Source organism: Capricornis sumatraensis, chromosome 8 (assembly GCF_032405125.1).
Source record: "Capricornis sumatraensis isolate serow.1 chromosome 8, serow.2, whole genome shotgun sequence".
Classification (NCBI taxonomy): Eukaryota; Metazoa; Chordata; class Mammalia; order Artiodactyla; family Bovidae; genus Capricornis; species Capricornis sumatraensis.
Window position 1 is genome coordinate 85,918,827 of NC_091076.1, and position 26,545 is coordinate 85,945,371.

Genomic DNA, 26,545 nt, shown 5'->3' on the forward strand with positions numbered 1-26,545 from the left:
CACTCCACTATTATGGCCAGGAGAATTCCATGGACTGTGTAGTCCATGGGGTCACAAAGAGTCCCACACAACTGAGTGACTTTTGCTTCAGTTCAGCAGGGTCTTCGTTGCTGTGTGGGCTTTGCTTTAGTTGCAGCAAGCAGGGGCTAGTCATGGTGTGTGGGCTTCTCGTTGCGATGGCTTCTTCTGTTGCAGAGCATGGACTCTAGCGCACAGGTTCAGTAGTTGTGGCTTGGGCTTAGGTGCTCTGGGGCATGTGGGATCTTCCCCATCAGTCTGTCCTGCACTGGCAGGCAGATTCTTTACTGCTGAGCCACCAGGGAAGCCCTTATGAATAGAAAAAACGGGTAAGTGATAAACTGCTTATTGACAAAGTATAGGGTAAGATAAGACCCAGGTGGTGGCTTTTGAGTCATGATATGGCTTAAAATAGAGACTTAAAGGAGGTGATTTTAAGTCAAAACAAAACCCCCAAACCCTCATTTGAACAAAGTAGAAAATAGAGATGGACCTTGTTATCCTGAGAGGTAGCATAAGCCAAAGATACTTAGACATATGCTGACACCTAGTAAATACATGAATTTTTTTTCTCTTTTATAATCTTTCCCTATTCCCAGGTCAGAAGTAGCCCTGAACCTCTGAAGGCTATAGAACAGGAGGTGAGAATGGGCTTTCCAAACATTTTGCAAAAAGTAGATTGAAAGTGATTAACTTTTGGTTACTTCCTCAACTGCCGCTCTCAAGATATCAAGTGCTCAGTTTGGAAGACTACTGATGTTATTCACTGAGTGAGTGAAAGTCGCTCAGTCATGTCTGATTCTTTGTGACCCCGTGGACTATACAGTCTATGGAATTGTTCAGGCCAGAATACTGGAGTGGGTAGCCTTTTCCTTTTCCAGGGGATCTTCCCCCGCAGGGATCAAACCCAGGTCTCCTGTATTGCAGGCGGATTTTTTTTTTTTACCAGCTGAGCCACCAAGGAAACCCACTGAAATGAAAAAAAAATTATTTCTTCTATGGTGGTTGCTGGGGCTTTACTGTAATCTCTAAAGGAGAGAAAAGAATAAGTAAATCCTATGGAAGTTCAGCTTATTTCTCTTTATACAGCTCTGGGTAAGAAGACTTCTATGTTTGCACAAGTACCATCCTCAGGGCAGAATGTACACAACTTAAAAGTATCCTAGAGACAGCCTAGTAAGTCATTTTACCATGGGCTGCCTCTCTAGTTAAACAGATTTGTTTAGCGCCTATCGGGGCACCATACTTCATGTCAGGCTTGATGTGCTAGGCACTGGGGATATAAGGACAAAATAAGACTGTGTCCTACCCACTAGATCAGGGTTAACCAGGGTAAGGCCATCACCTGGTTCATAACGGTGGAACCAGTATCATTTTCAGAAATATCTTCAGAAGTAGGTCATCTATGCCTCTGTTTTAATAAGCTAAATTTTTTTGAACCTGTAGTATAACTTAGAGCTAGACTTATGTCATCTCAGTGATTCTCAGTGTTTCTTTGGGTCACGGATTCCTCTAGGAATCAGATTAAAGTTATGAAGCTCTCTAGAAAATACATGTATACACAGAATTTTGTGATTCTGTTTGTCTTTTACTTAGATTAAGCTTAAAATCTTTGACACTAAAGACAGGTGTATATAGCAGAGTTACTTGCCCTCTTTTTTAGCTTATTTCAGATGAAATCAGGCAAGCTACGTAAGAAAACACTAACTATATTAGAACATTTCTAAATTGTCCTTAATTGACTGATTTATTTTTATAGTTGTGAACTTACTTTATAGTCTCTCTGAATATAACTAGCAATGGGACAATGGCAGATAATATGTGACATGTATATTCTGTACAGTACTGGGTATGTGAGGCATTGATGAATAGAACAGTTGAAAGTATTTTGTAAAGATGTATAGCCTTCTAGCCTGATATCTAAAACCAGTAGAAAAATAGCACAAAGACCAGACTGTTTTCACCATGGTATCTCAAGGAAGCTAAAATTAATGCCACCTATTCTCTCTTTTTTTCCCCATTCTCTTTTTTTGTATGTGTGATTAAAAAAAAAAAAAAGCAAAGTTTACTACTGTAACCATTTTAACTATACACTACAGTAGTGTTAAGACTAGTCATATTGTTGTGAAACAGATTGCTAGAGCTTTTTTATCGTGCACATCTGAAGCTGTGTACCCATTAAACTGCTCTTTTGGTCCCTCCCCTCAGCACTGTCAGCTACCACTCTACTGAGTGTTTCTATGAATGTGACCACTTTAGATACCTCATGTAAGTGAAATCGTATTCTATCTGTTTTTTTGTGATTGGCTTATTTCACTTAATGAAATAATGTCCTCAAGATTCATCCATGTTGTATCAAGGAAATCACAGGATTTCCTTCCATTTTAAAGCTGAATAATATTCTGTTGTGTGTGTGTGTGTATACATATATATACATGCATATATATATATATATTTATACACCACATTTTGTTTATACATTTCATCCCTCGTTGGACATTCGGGTCACTTCCACTTGTTGATTACTATGAATAGTTCTGCTGTGAACATGAGTGTGTAAATATCTCTTTGAATCCCTGTCTCCAGATCTTTTGGTTTTATAAGCAGGAGGGGTAGTGCTGGATCATATGGTGGTTCTATTTTTAATTTTATAAGGAAATGTTACACTGTTTTCCATAGCAGTTGCACCATCATATCACCCCACCAGCAGTACACAGGGGTCCTAGTTTCTTCACATCTAACCAGGACTTGTTATCTTGCACAGCACTTGTAGTTACAGCACTGGAACCCCAAGTCAGGTTCCTTAGTTTTGTGGGCATTGTTTAGTGACTTGAAAGCCTGTAATAGAGTTTCTTGAAGATTGAAAGACTTTGAGTGGGGTTACAAAACAAGTACATTTATTAGAAAGAGACTTGACCACCCAGTAAGTCTCCGCTTATGGCACCTACGTGTGTCATTGAAGAGGACATCTTAATGACGTCAGGTCATTCAAATTGTTAGGCTGGTGGTCTTCAGATAGATAAAGCAGCATTTGTAGTCAAAATTGGTAGCTGAAACAGTACAGCCTGACATAGAGCAACATGAAATAGGAATTAGAGGTCTCTTGATGTCACAGATTGAATATAAAACAATAGCATGCAACTCCCCTACAGCTTCATATTAAATAATTCATATCAATGCTTCCAGGTTCCATTTAGGTCCTAGTAAAAATTTTTCCTCATTTTGTACCTGGAGTCTTATGGACTTACTGTTGACCAGTGATACATTTTATATTTAACAACAGGCTAATATTTAGGATTGTCTTTCTTCCTTCTATCTTTAGATGGATGCATTGTTAGTGATGAAATTTCATAATTTCTTCCATAGGAGAAAAAAATACTGTGCCTTCAGTCAAACACTGTGGCAGAGACTTTTCATTCCATTTGTTTATTGTTCAGTCGCTCAGTCATGTCTGACACTTTGTGACCTCGTGGACTGCAGCATGCCACGCTTCCCTGTCCTTCCCTATCTCTAGGAGTTTGCTCATACTCAAGTCTGTGCAGTCTGTGGTGGCATCCAGCCATCTCATACTCTGATACCCCTTTCTCTTCCTGCCCTCAATCTTTCCCGGCATCAGGATCTTTTCCAGTGAGTCGGTTCTTTGCATCACATGGCCAAAATATTGACACTTCAGCTTCTGCATCTTTCCTTCCACTGAATATTCAGGGTTGATGTTCTTTAGGATTGACTGGTTTGATTTCCTTGCAGTCCAAGGGACTCTCAAGAATCTTCTCCAGCACCGCAGTTTGAAAGCATCAATTCTTTGGCATCAGCCTTCTTGATGGTTCAACTCTCACATCCATACATGACTGCTGGAAAAACCATAGCTTTGACCATACAGACCTTTGTTGGCAAAGTGATGACTGTGTTTTAATATGCTGTCTAGGTTTGTCATAACTTTTCTTCCAAGGAGCAAGCATCTTTTAATTTCATGGCTGCAGTCTCAGTCCCACAGTGATTGTTTGAACCCAAGAAAATAAAGTCTGTCACTGTTTCCATTTTTTCCCCATCTATTTGTCATGAAGTGATGGGACCGGATGCCGTGAACTTAGTTTTTTGAATGTTGGGTTTTAAGCCAGCTTTTTCACTCTGGTCTTTCACCTTCATCAAGAGGCTCTTTAATTGCTCTTTGTTTTCTGCCATTAGGGTGGTGTCACCTGCATAACTACCACACAATTGGGCTCATTTCATATAATAGCAAAGTTATGCTCAAAATCTTTAAAGCTAGGCTTCAGCAGTACTTGAACCAAGAACTTCCAAGTGTACAAACTATTTCCAAGAGGGAGAAGTACCAGAGATCAAATTGCTAATATTTGTTAGATCATGGAGAAAGCAAGGGAGTTCCAGAAAAACATCTACTTCTGCTTCACTGACTATGCTAAAGCTTTTGACTGTGTGGATCACAGGTGTGGAAAATTCTTCTACTGATAGGAGTACCAGGCTATATTACCTGCCTCCTGAGAAACCACTATATGGGTCAAGAAGAAACAGAACCAGATACGGAACAACTGACTGGTTCAAAATTGGGAACAATTGACTGCTCAGATATTGTCATTCTGCTTATTTAACTTACATGCAGAGTGCATCATGTGAAATGCTGGGCAGGAGGAAACAGAAGCTAGAATCAAGAAATATAAACAACTTCAGATATGCAGATGATACCACTCTAATGGCAGAAAGTGAAGAGGAACTAAAGAGCCTCTTGCTGAGGATAAAAGAGGAGTAAAAAAGCTGGCTTAAAACTCAACATTCAAAAATCTAAGATCATGGCATCTGGTCCCATCACTTCATGACAAATAGAAGGGGAAGAAGTGGAAGCAGTCACAGATTTTATTTTCTTGGGCTTCAGAATCAGTGTGGATGGTGACTGCAGCCATGAAATTAAAAGACAGTTGCTCTACAAGCCTAGACAGCATATTGAATAGCAGAGACATCCCTTTGCCAGCAAAGGTCTGAATAGTCAAAGCTATGGTTTTTTTAGTAGTCATGTACGGATGTGACCTTAGAGTTGGACCATAAAGAAGGCTGAGCATGAATATGAATTGATGCTTTCCAGTTGCGGTGCTAGAGAAGACTCTTCAGAGTCCCTTGGACTGCAAGGAGATCAAACCAGGCAATCTGAAGGAAATGAGCCCTGAATATTCATTGGAAGGACTGATGCTGAAGCTGGAGCTTCAATACTTTAGCCTCCTGATTCTAAGAGCTGACTCATTGGAAAAGACACTGATGCTGGGAAAGATGGAGGGCAGGAGAAGAGGGCAACAGAGGATGAGAAGATTAGATAGTATCACCAACTTAATGGACATGAATTTGAGCAAACTCTGGGAGATGGTGAAGGACAGGGAAGCCTGGAGTGCTGCAGTCCATGGGGTCACAAAGAGCTGGACATGACTGAGCTACCGAACAGTAACAACAGCCACATAGTACATCTTCAAGTGTTTTGAGACAAGTCTTCATTATCAAATGATTGTGCAAATTAGAACTGCCATTATAAACTCTGATGATGACATTAGTGTATACTTTTATTGATAATACTACCAGTCCTCCTTTATCTATACTTTTTCTATTTAGAAGAATTTCAACATATGTCTGGAAAAATATTATTACTTAACTAGTACCCAGTTACTTGAAAACAAACTACAGAGATTATTTGTTGATTACCTTTGCTAATAAGTGACTTACTAGTTTTTAACAGAATTTTCTCTCAAGTTTCTTAACCTATTTAAAAGGCCATTTAAATAAAATACTCATCAAAATGTTTTCCCTAATTATATTTGTAGGATGAACTTTCTGATGTTAGCCAGGGAGGGTCTAAAGCTACCACTCCAGCGTCAACAACTGCTTCAGATGTGGCAGCGATACCTAGCGATACTCCCTTACATGAGGAGAATGAAGGAATTGTGAAGGCTGCAGATACACCAGATAAGTCAGAGATAAGCAAGCATATTGAAGTACAAGTAGTCCAAGAAACTAGAAACATATCAACAGGTAAGTAACCTTAGTTTTTGCTATACTGGCAGAGTATTCGGTGAATGCAAATAATGCAAATGTGAGAAGGGACATCTCCGGGGTTGTCGCTGCTGCAGATTCATAAAATTGTACTCAGTTGTAAATAAGCCTAAAAGATGTGATGAATAAGTTAAGTTTTAGAGATTAAAAATGGCGTGGGTAGAGAGTGGCTGGGGTTTGGAAAGCCTGAAAGGCAGGAGGACATTCTTTATCTGTTCCCTGCCATAGGTCATTAGTCTCTGTCCTTAATCTCTTTGTATTTCACCCCTTAAATAAAATGAAAATACTGAGTTCTGGCCTGGTGTACAGTGCATTGTGTCTAAAGCAACACAAATGAAAACTTTCGTTGATTTTTTTTTAAATTTCCATATTGACTGTTAATTGAATATATGACCTATTGTCTGTCTAACCTTGTGTTTCTCAGCTCTCTAAAAATTTTTGTGATCAAATGATGTATTTACAACTACAGAAACAATTTTCATGTCAGGGGCTGTATGTGTTATATGCGTTATTTTTGTTATCTTGTCCTTTTCTAAGGTTCTGCTGAAAATGAAGAGAAGTCAGAAGTTCAGGCAATCATTGAATCCACTCCTGAGTTGGATATGGACAAAGATCTCAGTGGATATAAAGGCTCAAGGTACTGTTCAGGTCTAATTGGGATATCTTACTTCTTTCCGTTTCCCATCTCTCCTAAGCACATTGCTGTTCCCCAGTCTCTGACCAGATAAAGTGCATTCAGATGTTTTGCTGAAGAAATGTTGATGTTGTATTTAAGTTTTCTCTTTTTGAAGCCAGACCTTGTACATAATTTACATGTTCTGTGGACTGTTACCTTTGTAGCGTCAGGGACTAGAAGCATGCAGAAGGATGGGGAAAAAAGACAGTGAAGGAGTATTCCATAAAGAAATATTCCATGGTTTGTGGAACTTGGGAAAACATAAAAGCAAAAGTGGGGAAAGTATGATTTGAAAAAACCTATTTCTTCCTCCAAATCAGGAAGAAGAGAATGTATTCCCTTCAAAACTATAATGGCTTCATTACTGCAAGAAATTAGTCTCATTTTAGTATCATTTTACATGGGGAGGCTTTTAGTGATTAGAGGAGAATGGTATGTATCATCTTAATGAAGGTCGTCTGAATTGAAATTCTCCAAGCCAGAATACTGGAGTGGGTAGCTGTTCCCTTCTCCAGGGGATCTTCCCAACCCAGGGATGAAACCCAGGTCTCCTGCATTGCAGGCAGATTTTTTTACCTTCTGAGCTATCAGGAAAACCCTAGGATAAGACTATATGCATTCTAATCCTGACCTGGATTTGAATCTGAAGTACGTTTCTATATCCATGAAAGAGAATTATGATAATACCTTAGATGATTGTAAGGAGTAAATGAATCAATATATGTTAAATCATTGGCAGAGTGCCCAGTTCAATAAAGGTTAGCAGAGAGTTGAACACGACTGAGCGACTGAACCGAACTGAACTGAACATTATTGTTACCATCATATAATTTTATCTTAATTATAACCTTAGGAGACAGATGTCCTTCCCTTCACATATAAAGAAGCTCAGAGTTGTATACTACTTTGTCCAGACTAATAAGCGGTGGAACTAGCATTCAGTTTAAGACTTTGATTTCAAAGGCTGTGCCCTATTGAAATATTTTTTTCTTTATTGTTTATTTAAGAAATTAAACGATGCAGTGTATAAAAAGTGAAATTTGCTTTTCCATCCTCTCCTAAACCTACTTATTAATACTTGTGCCCACTTATCATTTTGAACCTCTTTTTAAAAATCAAAAACATATTTTTATTAGAGTAAAGCATGTATACAGTATTAAGGTTAAATGGTAATAACAAAATACTTCCCTGGTTGCTCGGATGGTAAATAATCTTTCTGCCTTGCAGGAGACCTGGGTTCAGACCCTGAGTCGGGAAGATCCCCTGGGGAAGGGAATGGCTACCCATTCCAGTATTTTTGTCTGGAGAATTCCATGGACAGCGTAGCCTGGCAGGCTATAGTCCATTGGACTGCAAAGAATTGCACACTACTAAGCAACTAACACATTTTTTTTCAATGTATGTATGCAGTATTAAGGTCAAATGGTAATACAAAGTATGACGGGCAGTAGTAGCCCCTTGCCCCTACTGACCCTTCATTTCCATTCTCAAGAGGATATCTCTTACCACCGCTCGTGTCACTTTGCGTATTTATCTTTAGGTATCTGAATCACATCTTCATGTGCTATTCTTTGGTCTCTCTCTTCTTCAGTTGGGATTCTGTGAGAAAATCAAGTCCTAATGCCCTACAGCACCCCATTTGTATAGTGAATTAACTATACTCCTGTGTGTCTGGAACAGTACTAGCTATGTATTCTCTCTGAAAAAATAGAGCAAATAGTCACTCATCATTTTCTGAATTCTGTGGATCAAATTAGGACCACGGGTTTAAAAAAGGCTGCATTATTAGCTATTGACTTTATAGTGAAAGAGGACAAGGACATAGCTGTTTAAACCATCATCTTTCCTTTCATTCTCCCAATATATTTCAGTTTCATTTAAATTAAGATTCACTGTATCATTATGATTATATAAATACTAACAACAGCCTACTCACAGATTATGCCATGATTACATTTCCTTTCTTTTACAACTTTGATTTTCTTTAATTTTTAATAAAGCCTCAGGGTTTTTTTGTTTTTGTTTTATTTCTTTTGCTTAGGTTTCTACATACCTATCACTATTCACTGACAGATACCCAACAAATCATAAATGTAAACATTCTCAAATGGCCAAATATAAAACCAGTTTCTTGGCAGCATCTATTTCCATTCTCCAATGGTAGACTTTATTGTGTTTGCTCTGGTCCTGGAATTTGCTCTCATTTTCTTGCTGGGAATTCTTTTCATGTCTCTCCTCTGTTCTGTTTCCTGGGCACTATGTCATCTGTTGTTGTTGTTGTTGTTTGGTTGCTTAGTCACGTCTGACACTCTGCGACCCCATGGACCTGTCCTTCACCATCTCCTGGAGCTTGCTTAAACTCATGTGCGTTGAGTCAGTGATGCCATCCAACCATCTCATCCTTTGTCACCCCCTCTTCTCCTGCCTTCTGTCTTTCCCAGCATCAGGGTCTTTTTCAGTGAATTGGCTCTGCACATCAGGTAGCCAAAGTATTGGAGCTTCAGCTTCAGCATCAGTCCCTTCCAGTGAATATTCAGGGTTGATTTCCTTTAGGATTGACTGATTTGATCTCCTTACAGTTCACAGGATTCTCAAGAGTCTTCTTTAGCACTACAGTTTGAAAGCATCAGTTCTGTGCTCAGCCTTCTTTATGGTCCAACTCTCACATCCATACATGATTACTGGAAAAACCATAGCTTTGACTAGATGGGCTTTTGTCCACAAAGTAATGTCTCTGCTTTTTAATACACTCTCCAGGTTTGTCATGGCTTTTCTTCCAAGGAGCAAATGCCTGGCTGCAGTCACCATCCCACAGTGATTTTGGAGCCCAAGAAGGAAAATAAATTCTGTCACTGTTTCCATTGTTTCCCTGTCTATTTCCCATGAAGTGATGGGACCAGATGCCATGATCTTAGTTTTCTGAATGTTGAGTTTTAAGCCAACTTTTTCACACCCTTTCACTTTCATCAAGAGGCTCTTTAGTCCTCTTCGCTTTCTGCCATAAGGGCATTGTCATCAGCATATCTGAGATTATTGATATTTCTCCCAGCAATCTTGATTCTAGTTCATGCTTCATCCAGCCCAGCATTTTGCATGATGTACTCTACATATAAGTTAAATAAGCAGGGTGACAATATACAGCCTTAACATACTCTTTTCCCATTTGGAACCAGTCTGTTGTTCATGTCTGGTTCTAACTGTTGCTTCTTGACCTGCATACAGGTTTCTCAGGAGGCAGGTCAGGTGGTCTGGTATTCCCATCTCTTGAAGAACTTTCCATAGTTTGTTGTGATCCACACAATCAAAGGCTTTAGCCTAGTCAGTGAAGCAGAAGTAGATGTTTTTCTGAAATTCTCTTGCTTTTTTGATGATCCAGTAGATGCTGGCAATTTGATCTCTGGTTCCTCTCTGCCTTTTCTAAATCTAGCTTGTACATCTGGAAGTTCTTGGTTCACATACTGTTCAAGCCTAGCTTGAAGGATTTGGAGCATGATCTTGCTAGCATGTGAAATGAGTGCTGGCATGTAGCTTGAGCATTCTTTGGCATTGTCCTTTTTTGGGATTGGAATGAAAACTGAACTTTTCCAGTCCTGTGGCCATTGCTGAGTTTCCAAATTTGCTGGCATATCGAGTGCAGCACTTTAACAGCATCATCTTTTAGGACTTGAAATAACTCAGCTGGAATTCCTTAACTCCACTAGCCTTGTTTTTAGTGATGCCTCCTAAGGCCCACTTGATTTTGCACTCCAGGATGTCTGGCTCTAGGTGAGTGATCACACCATCACGGTTATCCAGGTCACTGAGATCCTTTTTTGTATGTGTATGTATTTATTTTTTTTAGTGTGTGTCTTTATTGTTATGTGTATCTTCTGTGTATTCTTGCCACCTCTTCGGCTTCATGTCATCTTGCTTCTTGACTTATGCCTTTGTTTTGGCAGAACATATTCCTACTAGCCTTCCTGGAAAAGGCTGTTTGCAACTAAGATTTTTGAGAACTTGAATGTGATATATGTCATTTAAAGGGATGATTCATAGTTTGATTGAATACAGAATTCTATATTGGAAAATCTTTGTAAGTTTTCCTTCACAATTGTGAAGACATTAATTCATTATCATGGTCAGTTTGGAGTGTTGCTATGTGGATTCTTGCTTTTTTATATATATTCTTTGTAAGCTTTAGGATATTTGTCCCTATTTGTTGTTGCTTTGTTTTTTCCTTTCTTAAAATCCATGATGATGTAGGGGTCTTCTTCTGTATCTGAGGTGAGGTAATGTGTTTCATCTGCAAATTTTTATTTCCAGTTGAGAACTTTTTTCTTTATTTCTCTTTGTCTTCTCTCTTTCTGGAGCTATTAGGTAGATACTGAACATTCTGAACTGACACTGATAAATCCCTTTTCCCTTTTTTTCCTCTCTCCTATTTTTGTTGTAATTACTGGATGATTTCCCCAACTTTATCTCTCAACTGTCATCATTTTTTTCCCTTAAAAGCTTTTTCTTGGATGGTTACTTTTTATAACATCCTACAATTCTCTTGTGGATGTAGCTTTATTATGAAAATAAAATTATTGTGGGTTTGTTTTTTTCCCCAGATTTTTGCTGCTGTTTGCATTCATTGTCTCCTTTTATTCTCAGTACCGTGTCACAGTCCATGACTTTGGGGCTTTAAATTTTATAATGGAGGCTTTCTTTGGGTGTCTGGTGCTTTTTGGCTGTTTTGCTCATACTTAAGTAAAAGATTAAAAAGAGATGGCATGACTACACAGATGAATTATATACAGAAAAGGTCTTAAAGACCCAGATAACCACGATGGTGTGGTCACTCACCTAGAGCCTGACATCCTGGAGTGCAAAGTCAAGTGGGCCTTAGGAAACATTACTAAAAATAATGCTAGTGGAGGTGATGAAATTCCAGCTGAGCTGTTAAAATTGCTAAAAGATGGTGCTGATAAAATACTGTACTCAATATATCAGCAAATCTGGAAGACTCAGCAGTGGCCACAGAACTGGAAAAGGCCAGTTTTCATTATAATCCCAAAGAAAGACAGTGCCAAAGAATGGACAAAATACCATGCATTGGTGTTCCTTTTGCATGACAGTAAGGTTATGCTCAAAATCCTTCCAGCTAGGTTTTGTTAAACATGACCTGAAAACTTCTTTAACTCAATGAAACTACAAGCCATGCCGTGTAGGGCCACCCAAGACGGACAGGTCATGGTGGAGAGTGCTGACAAAACGTGGTCCACTGGAGAAGGGAATGGCAAACTACTTCAGTATTCTTGTATGGAGAACCCCATGAGCAGTATGAAAAGGCAAAAGATAGGACAATGAAAGATGAACTCCCCAGGTCAGTAAGTCCCCAATATGTTATGGGAGATCAGTGGAGAAATAACTCCAAAAAGATGGAAGAGATGGAGTCAAAGCATAAACAACACCCAGTTGTGGATGTGACTGGTGATAGAAGGAAAGTCTGATGCTGTAAACAGCAATATTGCCTAGGAACCAGGAATGTTAGGTCCCTGAATCAAGGCAAATTGAAAGCGGTCAGACAGGAGATGGCAAGAGTGAGCATCGACATTTTAGGAATCAGTGAACGAAAATGGACTGGAATGGGTGAATTTAACTCAGATGACCATTATATCTACTACTGTGGGCAAGAATCCCTTAGAAGAAATGGAGTAGCCATCATAGTAAACAAAAGAGTCCAAAATGCAGTACTTGGATACAGTCTCAAAAATGGCAAAATGATCTCTGTTCGTTTCTGAGGCAAACCATTCAATACCACAGTAATCCAAGCCTATGCCCCAACCACTAATGCTGAAGAAGCTGAAGTTGAATAGTTGTAAGAAGACCTACAAGACCTTCTAGAACTCACATCCAAAAACGATGACCTTTTCATTATAGGGGACTGGAATGCAAAAATAGGAAGTCAAGAAATACCTGGGGTAACAGGCAAATTTGGCCTTGGAGTACAGAATGAAGCAGGGCAAAGGCCAATAGAGTTTTGCCAAGAGAACGCACTGGTCAGAGCAAACACCCTCTTGCAACAACACAAGAGAAAACACCACACATGGACATCACCAGATGGTCCATACTGAAATCAGATTGATTATATTCTTTGCAGCCAAAGATGGAGAAGCTCTATATAGTCAGCAAAAACAAGACCAGGAGCTGACTGTGGCTCAGATCATGAACTCCTTATTGCCAAATTCAGACTTAAATTGAAGAAAGTAGGGAAATCCACTAGACCATTCAGGTATGACCTAAATCAAATCCCTTATGATTATACAGTGGAAGTGAGGAATAGATTCAAGGAATTAGATCTGATAGACCGAGTGCCTAAAGAACTATGGATGAAGGCTCACAGTGTTATACAGGAGACAGGGATCAAGGGTATCCCCAAGAAAAAGAAATGCAAAATGGCAAAATGGCTGTCTGAGGAGGCCTTACAAATAGTTGTGAAAAGAAGAGAGGCAAAAGGCAAAGGAGAAAAGGAAACAGACACCTATTTGAATGCAGAGTTCCAAAGAATAGCAAGGAGACATAGGAAAGCCTTCCTCAGTGATCAGTGCAAAGAAATAGAAGAAAACAATAGAATGGGAAAGACTAGAGATCTCTTCAAGAAAATTAGAGATATCAAGGGAACTTTTCATGCAAAGGTGGGTAAAGAAATGGTATGGACCTAACAGAAGCAGAAGATATTAAGAAGAGGTGGCAAGAATACACAGAACTGTACAGAAAAGATCTTCAAGACCCAGATAATCACGATCGTATGATCACTCACCTAGAGCAAGACATCCTGGAATGTGAAGTAAAATGGGCCTTAGGAAGCATCGCTATGAACAAAGCTATGGAGGTGATGGAAGTCTATTTGAGCTATTTCAAATCCTAAAAGATAATGCTGTGAAAGTACTGCACTCAGTATGCCAGCAATTTTGAAAACTCAGCTGTGGCCACAAGACTGGAAAAGGCCAGGTTTCATTGCAATCCCAAAGAAAGGCAATGCCAAAGAATGCTCAAAACTATCGCACAATTGCACTCATCTCACACGCTAGTAAAGTAATGCTCAAAATTCTCCAAGCCAGGCTTCAATAGTACATGAGCCTTGAACTTTCAGATGTTCAAGCTGGATTTAGAAAAGGCAGAGGAACCAGAGATCAAATTGCCAACATCTGTTGGATCATCGAAAAAGCAAGAGAGTTCCAGAAAAACATCTCCTTTATTGACTATGCCAAAGCCTTTGACTGTTTGGATCATGACCAACTTCTGAAAATTCTTCAAGAGATGGGAATACCAGACCACCGATCTGCTTCTTGAGAAATATGTATGCAGGTCAGGAAGCAACAGTTAGAACTGGACATAGAATAACAGACTGGTTCCAACATCAAGGCTGTATATTGTCACCCTGCTTATTTAACTTATATGCAGATTACATCATGAAAAACTCCGGGCTGGATGAAGCACAAGCTCCAATAAAGATTGCTGGGAGAAATATCAATAACCTCAGACATGCAGATGACACCACCTTAATGGCAGAAAGTGAAGAAGAACTAAAGAGCCTCTTGATGAAAATGAAAGAGGAGAGTGAAAAAGTTGGCTTAAAGCTCAACATTCAGAAAACTAAGATCATGGCATCTGGTCCCATCTCTTCATGGCAAATAGATTGGGAAACAGTGACAGCCTTTATTTTGGGGGGCTCCAGAATCACTGCAGATGGTGACTCAGTCATGAAATAAAAAGATGCTTGCTCCCTGGAAGAAAAGTTAGGATCAACCTAGACAGCATATTAAAAGGCAGAGACATTATTTTGCTAACAAAGGTCCATCTAGTCAAAGCTATGGTTTTCCCAAGTAGTCACATAAGGATGTGAGAGTTGGACGATAAAGAAACCTGAGCACTGAAGAATTGATGCTTTTGAACTGTGGTGCTGGAGAAGACTCTTGAGAGTCCCTTGGACATCAAGCAGATCCAATCAGTCCATCCTAAAGGAAATCAGTCCTGAATATTCATTGGAAGGATTGATGCTGAAGCTGAAACTCCAATACTTTGGTCACATGATGTGAAGAACTGACTCAGTGGGAAAGAACCTGATGCTGGGAAAGATTGAAGGCAGGAGGAGAAGGGGATGACAGAGGGTGAGATGGTTGGATGGCATCACCAACCCAATGGACGTGAGTTTGAGTAAACTCCAGCAGTTGGTATGGACTGGGAGGCCTGGCATGCTGCAGTCCATGGGTTTGCAAGGAATTGAACACAACTGAGCGACTGAACTGAACTGAAAACTTGCAGTTGTACAAACTGGGTTTAGAAAAGGCAGAGGAACCAGTGATCAAATTGCCAACATTAGCTGGATCATACAGAAAGCAAGGGAATCCCAAAAGAACATCTGTACTCCTGCTTCACTGACTACCCTAAAGCCTTTGACTGTGTGGATCATAACAAACTGTTGCAATCTTAAAGGGATGGGAGTGCCAGACCACCATACCTGTCTTCTGAGAAACCTGTAAGTGGGTCAAGAAGCAACAGCTACAGCTTTAAATGGAGCAACTGACAGGTTCAACATTAGGAAAGGAGTACTACATTGCTATATATTGTCACCCTATTTGACTTACATGCAAAGTACATCATGCAAAATGCTGGTCTGGATGAATCACAAGCTGCAGTCAAGATTGCTGGGAGAAATATCAACAGCAGATATGCAGATTATATCCCTCTAATGGCAGAAAGTGAAGAGTAACTAAAGAGCCTCTTAATGAGGGTGAAAGAGGAGAGTGAAAAAGTTGAGTTGAAACTCAGCATGCAACTAAGATCATGTCATGCAGTCCCATCACTTGATGGCAAACAGAAAGGGAAAAAGTGGAAGCAGTGATGGGTTTTATTTTGGGAGGCTCCAAAATTAGTGTGGATGGTTCCTGCAGTCATGAAATTAAAAGACTTTTGTTCCTTGGAAGGAAAGCTATGAGAAACCTAGACAGCAGGTGAAAAAGCAAAGACATCACTTTGCCAACAAAGATCTGTATAGTCAAAGGTTTGTTTTTTCCAGTAGTCATGTATGGATGTGAAAGTTCGACCATAAAGAAGACTGAGCCCCGAAGAGCTGATGTCTTCGAATTTCGGTGCTAGAGTAGATTCTTGAAAGTCTCTTGGACTAGTAGCAGATCAAAGAAATGAATCCTAAAGGAAATCAACCCTGAATATTCATTGGAAGGACTGATGCTGAAGCTGAAGCTCCAGTACTTTGGCCACTTGATGTAAAGAACTGCTCATTGGAAAAGACCCTGATGCTGGAAAAGATTGAAGGCAGAAGGAGAAGCAGGCATCAGAGGATAAAATGGTTGGATGATATCATCAACTCAATGGATATGAGTTTGAGCAAACTCTGAGAGACAGGGAAGGAAAGGGAAGCCTCATGTCCTGCAGTCTATGGAGTTGCAAAGAGTTGGACACAACTGAGCGACTGAACAACAACAAAGTTTTGGCGTTTGTTGTAAAGAATCTGCCTGCCAATGCAGGAGGCCTAAGAGACACGGGTTCTTTACCTCGGCTGGAAACATCCTCTGGAGTAGGAAATGGCAGCCTACTCTGGTATACTGGCCTGGAAAATCCCATGTCCAGGAGTCTCGTGGCTACAGTCCTTCAGATCACCAAGAGTTAGACATGACTTTAGCGAGTGAACAACAAGTAAATGATATTGATTCTTCAGTTTTCTGCCTGTAACATTTGACCTTGGCTTCTGTTGTTCAGGGAGTAATGCCAGGAAAAGGGAGGTCTCACTGCTCTGGAGGGTTGGATTTAGGTTCTTATACTGCTTCTTGTACTTACTTTCATCCGATCCCTCTATCTTAATGTTTCTCTTGCATACTTCTGTCTGCAGATTGCTGGTTACGTCAGTTCGTAAGCTTTTCATGAATTTTGGCTGCATACTGACTTTCTCTCTAAACACTGCTGGGTTGAGTTTCAGCTTAGTCTGGTCAGTTAAATCAGTTTCTAATGTTTACCCACATGTTTTCTATCTTGTAGAGTTTTGTTCATGTTGTGTCTGCTGTAGGTTCTTTTTCTGTTCCTCTGTCCTTGTGGGCAGATACTTTTTAGATTCTTTCACTGTCATTTTAGTTGCATTTTTTAATTATTATGTGATAAATTACTATCTCCACCATCTTTAACTGGAAATCTTGTGCAGACTTTTTTCTATTAATGTAACATTAATGCTTAGACACTCACATTTCCCCATTCTCCCATACCGCTTCAAAAAGGGCTTACATGCACTGTATTGCAACTTGCTTTTTAAAAAGCACCTCTATATAATGGGTTTCTTTCATTTTTCAAGCTCTAGTTTAATGTTTTTAAAGTTAAAAATTTAAACTTTTAGATGTACACATAACTTATTTCATCGTGCCCTTTTAATGATCACCTGGGTTGTTTCAACTTTTGCTGCTCTGACCATCCTTTTACATACATAATTGCCTTCTTGTGACAGAGCTTTCGTAGAATTTTTTATTAAATTTTTTTTTTTTTTTTTTTTTTGCCCATACCACACTGCTTGCAGGATCTTAGTTCCATAACCTGGGCCACCACAGTTAAAGTGCCAAGTCCTAACCAGTGGACCACCTGGGAGTTCCCTGTAGGAGTATTTTAGACATCAAGTCCTTGGTCACTGGGTATTTGCATTTTAAATTTTAGTAGATCTTGCCAAGTTGCCCTTAAAAGAGAAATAAAATGGCCATTCCAGTTTATACCCAGATAACATAGATGTGGTAAAAATCATGGATTCTGAAGCCTGGCTGCCTAGGTTTGAGTTCTGCCTCTGACTCATTTGCTGGATGATTTTGGCGAATTCCATAACCTCTTTAGTTTCCTCTTCTATAAAATTGGGATAAGAGCAGCAGCTCTTTTGTAGAGTAGGTGTAGTTTTAACAAGGTAATCCATGAAAGGACTTAGACCACCGCCTGAACAATGCAGAATAGTGCTCTCTCTTAGCTGCTGTTTTTGTTTGTGTCTGCTAGGATCTGACCACAAAAACATTCTGTATTTTCTTCACTAGTTCTCTCTGTGCAATATAATGAAAATATCTTAGGAAACCTGTGAGAAATTCTTTTAAATTATATTTTATATTAAATATTACAGGTTAAAAATTGTTATGTCACTTAGCCTTTTGTATTCATTTTGCACTGTTAAAAACATCTTTGACATATCTGTTGATTTGGTTTTGTTTTTGTTGCCTAGCACTCCCACCAAAGGCATAGAGAACAAAGCTTTTGATCGCAATACAGAATCTCTCTTTGAAGAACTGTCTTCAGCTGGTTCAGGTCTAATTGGAGATGTGGATGAAGGAGCAGATTTACTAGGTATGATAGTTTATCTGAAATAGTATCATACTGTTTTAAAAATAGATTTTTTAAATGATATAACAGAACATTTCTTAAAAATGTCCCTAACTGGGACTTCCCTGGTGGCTCAGTGGTAAAGAATCCACCTGCCAATGCAAGAGACCCTGGTCTGATCCCTGATCTGGGGAGAGCCCACGTGCCACAAAGCAACTAAGCCTGTGCACCACAACTACTGAGCCTGTTTTAGAGCCTGGGAGCCGCAACTCTGAGCCCCCATGCCGCAACTACTGAAACCCGTGTGCCTTAGAGCCCGTCCTCCACAACAAGAGAACCCACCACAGTGAGAAGCTTGTGCACAACTAGAGGATAGCCCTTGCTCGCCCGCAACTAGAGAAAAGCCTGCACATCAAGGACCCAGCACAACCAAAAAAAAAAAAAAAAAGTCCCTAACTGTCCAGTGGGGCAGAGTTATTGTGCTTTTAAGTAATTAATAGGAAAATATTCTTTGAAGTCATGAAAGTTTTAAATGAAAATGTCTTCGCATATGGATGCATTTAGAATTGAATTGCTTTTTAGTTTGTATCTTGAATTCACATACACAATTTATTGAACTCCTTCCTGCTATGTTCTGAGAACAGTATTACATATAAGAAACACAGTGATATATGTATACATGTGGTTATATATAGATGTATAGATTTTATGGATTGATGGATAGTTACTTCCTGGCTTAAAAAGTGTTCATTAAATTCACTTGACTTTTCTGAGATTTCGCAGAGTATTCTGTTTTAGCTTCTTGAGAAATATGTTAGAGTTTGTGTTGTTGAAGATTATCTGGTTTGAAAAGGATACTGTATTGGGCTCTTCTACTACTGATCTGGTTTGTTGTTGTTGTTCAGCCGCTAAGTCTTGTCTGACTCTTTGTGACCCCATGGACTATAGCCTGCCAGGCTCCTCTGTCCATGGGGTTTCCCAGGTAAGAATATTGGAGTGGGTTGCCATTGCCTTCTCTAGGGAATCTTCCTAACACATGGATTGAACCCTGGTCTCCTGCATTGGCAAGCAGATTCTTTACCGCTGAGCCACCAGGGAGTGAATGACCCTTTTGCCAAATATCTTAACCTCTCTGGGCCTTAGATTCTTTGTGTATAAAAAGAAAGACTTGTGCTCTAATTCAGGGGTTGGATAGGCTGTGACTCCTGGATTATTTTTGTGTTCAAATAAAGTTTTATTGGGGCACAGCCACACTTTTTTTTTTTAATGTTTTATCTTTGATTTTGGGGCTTCCCAGGTGTCACAGTGGTAAAGAATCTGCCTGGCAATGCAGGAGATGCAAGAGATGCGGGTTCAATCCCTGGTTCAGTAGGATCCCCTGGAGGAGGAAATGGCAACCCACTCCAGTATTCTTGCCTGGAAAATCCCATGGATAGAGCAGCCTGGTGGGCTATAGTCCATAAGGTCTCAAAGAGTTGGTCAGGATGGAACACACACACACACAACACCCACAAACACACAGACACCCACACACAGTAGTTGCTTTTGCCCCACAATAGCAGAGTTAAGTTGTCCCTAACAGGGATTATGTGGTTTACAAAGCCTAAAATATTCACCATCTAGGCCTTTACACAAAAAGTTTTCACCTGCTCTAAGTGATCTTTAAAGTTTCTTTGAACATGAATGAGATTTCCCTGAGGGTCCAGTGGTTAAGACTCTGTACTTCCACTGCAGGGGACATAGGTTTGGTCCCTAGTCAGTAAACTAAGATCTTGCAAGTTGCACCATGAGTTAAAAAAAAAAAAAAGTTTATATGAATCTGACCCCTGTCAATTAGCTTTGACGTGCCTTTCTTTATAACTTAAGACCTTATAGAAATTGAATACATTATAGTATTAAAAATCTGTGCCTTTGGAATGGATTCTGGTCTCCAAACATTTTTTGTATCCCTTAGTAATTCGGTATAGGTTACACTGTTCTTAAAAGGTGCAGTTTGTCAATCTTGTGGATATAGAGAAGTGTTGCTTGCATTCATTTATGTCAAATGTATTGATTACCAGGTATGTCCTCAATAAGTATTTTTTGAAGGAAACACAGTTTCTGTCTACACAGAGCCCATAGGCTTATTTAAAGTAAGAGAGATGGAAAGTACATTAATAAACTTAGTTAGGTATAGACTCCCACCACTAAGTAAAACATTGGAAGCTTTGAATGAATTTGCATTTTTCAAGGATATCGTAAGGATTCTTAAGAAGCACTCCATTTTTACATTTAAATTTATGCTCTAACTTTGTTAACATTAAATTGTACATGGAAAGTTCCTTTTAAGATTTAATATAAGAAACTGATTTTCTGCCAAAATTGAGGAACAGATGCAAAAAAATGTTAGAAAAAATAATTTTTAATGTTTAAACACATTCTCAAATTTATATATAGTAAAGCACAATTTTTTGTTTTGACTAATGCATAGAATTGTATAGCCACCACCAGAATTAACAATATATCACCTCTCAAAAAATTCCTTCATGCTTCCCCTTTGTAATTTACCAGAGTGAAGAACTTTTTAAACGTACTTTTTACCCTCTGCTTCCTTATAATCCAGTATTGAATAATATCATTATTGAGGTTGGTGGCCCTAAACTTACTTTCTTGTAAAGATGTAAGAAGCCACATAATGCTTAGAAATAATTGTCATCTTTTAAATCAAATATTTTTCCAAAAGCTTCCATTCTTTAAGTCAGAAAATTAAGCATAATAAATAGCTTAAAATCCTGATTTCCTTTCCACTTTGAAAAAAAGAAGTAAATTGTAAACTACTCTCTTTCCCCTTTTGCAAAATTTATATATTTACCTGGAAAATGTTCCAGATTTGAAGTTTTCATATATTACCTTAAGTGATTTAAGCCTATATGAATACTTTTGGCCAAAAATATTAAATGAAACCTCCAACGCACGTAGTTGTTCCTTGGCTTCTCTTCTGTCTTATTCAGCAATAGTAATTGCATTGTAACACTAGCTGGAACATGATTAAACTGGTAAAATTGTTTCCCAGAGTTCCTTAAATTGTCTTCAGTTGATAAATAAGTCCATTTCTATAACTCATTATTCATTTTACAATTACTGTGTTATTTTAAAACTCTTCCCTGGTCTTTGTAATCATTATGCATGTACTCAGTTTTAGATTACTTTTTTCAAATTTTAATAGTTTAAAAAAGATAATCCCCCCCAGTTTGTCCTTTATCTTGATTGATATCTCATTTTTTGACTTTATTTCCAGTGATTGTTTTCTCCGTTCACTTTTGTTACTTACCCCCCATGGCCACATTCTAGAACTTGTGAATCGTACATTCATTCATCCTATTCTTGAGATTTTCTTTAATTTTCTTACTATTGATTAAATTTTATTTTTTCAATTTCACTATTTTAACTAACTTCTTCCTGTTATCATTTAAACATGTTCCGGTCTTTACCATTTTAAAATAAAACTACTGCCCTCTTCTGACTCCATATCTTTAGTACCTTTCCACCAGATGACTCTCCTCCCATTTCCAGCCATGGTTTTTTGCATCAATATCAGTGAGGCAGGTGTCTATTATGTGCCCGGCACTATTCTGGATTGATACACCAGTGAACAAAACAGACTTCTTGAAAGTATGTCTACTTTTAACAGGCAGAACTTCCCTAGCCTCACTTGCACCTCATGTGACTGCAGTCTGTCATTCTGCCCCACACTAACCTTCCCAGAAATAGCCTTGTTTGCTATCTCCAGCAGTTCCTTCTCAGTTATTTCACATGACTTCTCAAATAGCATTTGTCTTTAAACAGTCTTTGCTTGAGGTTCTGTCCTGTCAGAGTTCTCTGTATTCTTTCCTGCCTCTGATGAGGTCTTTTCATCATGCAGGATCCTTTCTCTGCCCAGCTCTCAGATGTTCCTAGTCCAGGCTTGCTTCCATGTTTGGAATGTCTTATTTGCTCTTGTTTTTTCTGGGTTTTCATGGCTCATTGCTCCAAACTTTTTCTGTCCATCTAGGATTTTTTTCTATAGCACCAGACTATTACTTCCAAACAGCACTCTAGACCACTTCTAAGATGATTTGTAGAGCTTTGTAGTTAAAACTCAGTTTATCAACATCTTTCTTTATGTGTCCCCCAAGGCTGTTCTTATATCAACATGTATTAACTCAATGAATGACCTCACCATCAACTCAGTTCTCCATCCTAAATCTTTCTCACTTCCCTCAAAACCAGTCATGAGGATTTTTTGCCTCCTTCCTTGAAAAAAAAAAAGTCTATGTATCTGTTTCTATATCTCCTTCTTGCCTCTAACTAACTGTCATACCCTCCTCTATGAATTCTGCCTTAATCTCCTAGTTAAAGCTCAGTTGTCTGGAAGCATTCCCATAGCACTACATTTATTATGCAACTCTTCATAATACTTCATTGTAGTTTTTCAGTGTGCCTGCCTCCCTGACTAGACTATAAGCTCAGTATGGCCTAGACAGTTACATCTTTTGCTCACTGTTGAGTCTTTGGCCCATGGCACAGCAGCTGAGTGAGTGGACTATTAAATAGTTCTAACACTTTTGTTTCACCTCTAAATCTATACTTCTTTAACTTTTGAAATTGAAACTCCTTTACAGGAGAATTTGTAAGAGAGGAGTATACTTTTGGAAAAATGCACATACAGAAATAGATAAAATTGTGCATACTTCCTCAAGGAAGCAACAGATAATCTGGAATCCCATCTATAAACCTAACTTGCAAATCAGTGCTGAAGTCCAAATGAGATGTGTTTTATTTTTAAAACTGTCAGGCAGTTTTTTGCTTGTCTTAATAGGGTAAGTTTTCCAACATGTTACACCTAAGTTTATGCTTAGTTGAAGACCTTTATAGAAGTATGGCCACTTCAAGTTACATTTTTCTTATACTCATCATTTTTATCAAGACATTTCAAAGTGAAAATTTTGGACAGTGGTATTGGTTATGCATTAAATTTATATGCTAGATTTTAGAAGAACTCTTCACTGAAAATGTATAAACTCTAGAAACTATAAGATGATTTCCATAGAACACATATTTCAAAAATATTCCTGTTTATGATATTTATACTTTATTATGTTTGGTTTCTCTACATCTTTTCAATTTTATTGGCTCCTTTCTCTCATTTTGAAATAAATGTGGATCTTGCTTTCTGAAAACAATCTAATTGAGATTCTCATTCATTTTTTTGCTTGGGCTGCTTCCCCAGGGGAATATTCTGGTGTGTATGCTTTTAAATACTTTAATGTTACAGCTTTTTAAGCTAGGTGGTCTTGGCTGCTTTTCTCATTAATGCTTTCTCATTTTTTTTCTGCTCAACTATATTTTCCCCACATATATTTTTCAGCTTTTATGCTTATCTCCCTATGTGCTTGAGAATTTAGCAGACAGTCATTATAAAAACTTTTTCACCCAACCTCAACCCTATTTCTTTTGACTCTATAGCTTTATTAACGTTAGTGTTTAAAGCAAATATTTCAACATATCTTGTCAAATTCATTTTTAAATTGGAATTTGGAAACTGTTTTAGTTTGTGTTTAGTTTCAGCTTTTGGATAATATGTAGATGATTAAATAAGCTACTATTTCTGGTATTTATTCTTCATGGTGGAAGTACTTTGTTCTTTGAGAATATCTGAGATAATTATAATACAGACAATATGGGAGTCCATAAGTGAGCAGAGAACTTCTAGCATTCCCAAGTTGGTTGAGTTTTAAATTATCTTTTAGTTACATGAAATATTACCTCTTTTTTAAAATAAAGAGACATGTTAGCTCTTTCAATTTTTTGTTGTTTTCTTTAGAAATATTTCCTTTTTTAGGTGGGTTATGAATATTATTTCTTCCACTGTATGTAGTTTTCCAATATTAGCTTATGAAACATGGAATGGTTGGTGTTTTGTTTTGCTTTGTTTTTGTAACTTTTTGAGGTGTGTTCCCTAGTGTGTTGTTTAATTTCTTCAGTTTCTTACAAGTCACAAACTGAATAGCTTTCTTCTCCCTGAAGATCACTACGTTGGATCTTGCATTGAATATTCTACCACCCGCCTTACAGCATTCATTAAGTTATTAAGCAAGGTTCTATAAATTGACAAGTAAACATTGTTTCAAAGAGGGCACTTTGAAGAAACCTTTATATTATTGATCTGGAATTTTCATTCTAATTATATTTAAGTTTATTTTATGAAAGAATTAATAACATATCAGAGCATCCTTATGAATGCAGGAAATCATCTTAATTTCTATCTTTATCACATCATTATGCATTAAATCATAACATTGTGCTTTCAAATGTCTTTCATGTCATGCATAAAACTTGTTGGATTTAGTATCTATTTTCATGCTGTTTCTCACATGAAACATCTCTTGTTCTTTGTTTTTGCTTTACATGGAATGCATGGGCTTTAAGACCATAATTTCTTTGGTAAGGTTTCATCTGTGTTGGGGTTCTGTTTCTTGTTTCTGCCTGTTCTATATTAATAAGACCTAATTTTTAGGCAAAAGCCTACATACAATATCAAGTGTGATTTAGACATGATTTTTCATCCATATTAATGGTATTCTTTTTTCCCCACTAAATACTGTTACTTTAAAAAATATTTGGCAGAAAAGTCTTCACTGTTTTGGAATATTATCTAGGAGAAGCAAAATACAGTCTTAAGAAACCTTTAGCTTTGTTCTGTGGTAGATAATTATTTATAATTTTATAATGTATGCAAGTAAACATATAAAAATGAAATTACAGACAAAAGATTATTGAGGGACAGATAAAATGTTAAAATTTATGACTATGGCTTATTTTAAGTCTACATATATAGTTTTAATAATTTTATTTTCAAAGTTTTTATCTTTTTTCTTTGATAGGAATGGGTCGTGAAGTTGAAAATCTTATATTGGAAAATACACAACTGTTGGAAACCAAGTAAGTATATACTGAATTTAACAGGGAACAAGAGATTCTGAATTTTCTTCTCATCCATATCGATGTCACATCTTTAATTTAACACAGTACAAATGCAGACTTGCTACCCTGTCTCCTCCCCTTCGCTGTGTATGGCCTTGTGCATACACATGTACACAAGCAGATAGTTAATGGGGCCTAATTTCACTAATAGGTAGGTTTCATTGCTCTGGGTTTTGTTTTTTTTTTCCCATAAACAGATTCTGATCTCCTTTTACCCTACAAGTATCCATGCTTTTCTCTTAATCTTCTGAATGTGTCCTGTGTAGTATCGTTTCAGAAGTTATTAAGAATAATACCCTTATGGATGCTATAAATTTAATCTTAATTCTGACTTTTAATAATTTGGTGATCTGCCTTGCCTTATCTATTTATTCTTTGGTAAGTGGGAAAAGTAAAAACAGACCATTACTTTGTGGGCTTTTTTTTTTAAAACCTGCAGATAACATCAGATAGAGTATCTTTGAAGCATTCAATTATTATTTAGCTTTTTGATTGTAGGTACTTTAGTCTACAAGAGAAATAAGCTTAAAGATAGAATATTTATTTGTAATGGTGTTTTTAAAATATGTGTTTCTTAGAAATGCCTTGAATGTAGTGAAGAATGACTTGATAGCAAAAGTAGATGAACTTACCTGTGAGAAAGATGTGCTGCAGGGGGAGCTGGAGGCTGTGAAACAAGCCAAGCTGAAGCTGGAGGAAAAGAACAAAGAATTGGAAGAAGAGCTTAGGAAGTAAGTTTTTACCATGTTGTTCTAAACCAAATAAGCGTTGCCAGTGTACCACCAGGATTATAACAAGACTGCTACCTTTAGTCCTCTCAAGTCACAAAGGGCACAGAACTGCCTGGGATAGGGTTAAGTGCCTGGCCGATTGTGTCTACTCTGAACAGACCCTCCCATTTATTGACTATTATAATTTTTTGTGTATGTCATGATCGTGAAAGAAGTTAGACTGTTCAGATGTTGCTAATCAGGAAACTGTAAACATTCATTATTTTTCTTGAATACCTGGTTTTCTGACAACAGTGCTATAATAATGTTGCCTTAAATGAAAGCAGCTAAATACTCTGGAAAAAGAAAAATAATCATTTAACGGTAGTTAAAATTTTTGACCTATTCTCTGTTCTTTAAGAAGTTGAAGTCAACTTGAATAACATGTTTTGTTTTTCCCTCCCCCCACTAGAGCTCGTGCAGAAGTTGAAGATGCAAAGCAAAAAGCAAAAGATGATGATGATGTAGGTTTATAATTTTGAACTTGTTTTTCTTACCTTGCCACATTCTGGTATTTTGGGGAAATCTTGTTAATTAAGCTTTGGATATATCACTTTAAAGATGAAAGTTCAGTTCAGTCACTCAGTTGTGTCCAACTCTTTGCTACCCCATGGACTGCAGCGTGCCAGGCCTGCCTGTCCATCACCAACTCCCAGAGTTTACTCAGACTCATGTCTGTTGAGTCGGTAGTGCCATCCAACATCTCATC

At 38.0% G+C, this 26,545-nt stretch overlaps 1 protein-coding gene across 5 annotated transcripts in view; it reads left to right on the plus strand.

Annotated features, from left to right (window-relative positions):
- SPAG9 (sperm associated antigen 9) overlaps positions 1–26,545 on the plus strand; it is a 156,505-nt gene that overhangs the window by 94,837 nt on the left and 35,123 nt on the right. For 4 of the 5 annotated variants that reach the window (XM_068977191.1, XM_068977187.1, XM_068977190.1 and 1 more), the window contains 6 exons: positions 5,838–6,045; positions 6,604–6,703; positions 17,967–18,088; positions 24,967–25,024; positions 25,645–25,797; positions 26,249–26,300. In XM_068977191.1, the coding sequence (XP_068833292.1) occupies positions 5,838–6,045; positions 6,604–6,703; positions 17,967–18,088; positions 24,967–25,024; positions 25,645–25,797; positions 26,249–26,300 (693 nt within the window). Of the gene's footprint in view, positions 1–617; positions 660–5,837; positions 6,046–6,603; positions 6,704–17,966; positions 18,089–24,966; positions 25,025–25,644; positions 25,798–26,248; positions 26,301–26,545 lie in introns of all 5 variants that reach the window. The other variant, XM_068977188.1, reaches the window with a different exon arrangement.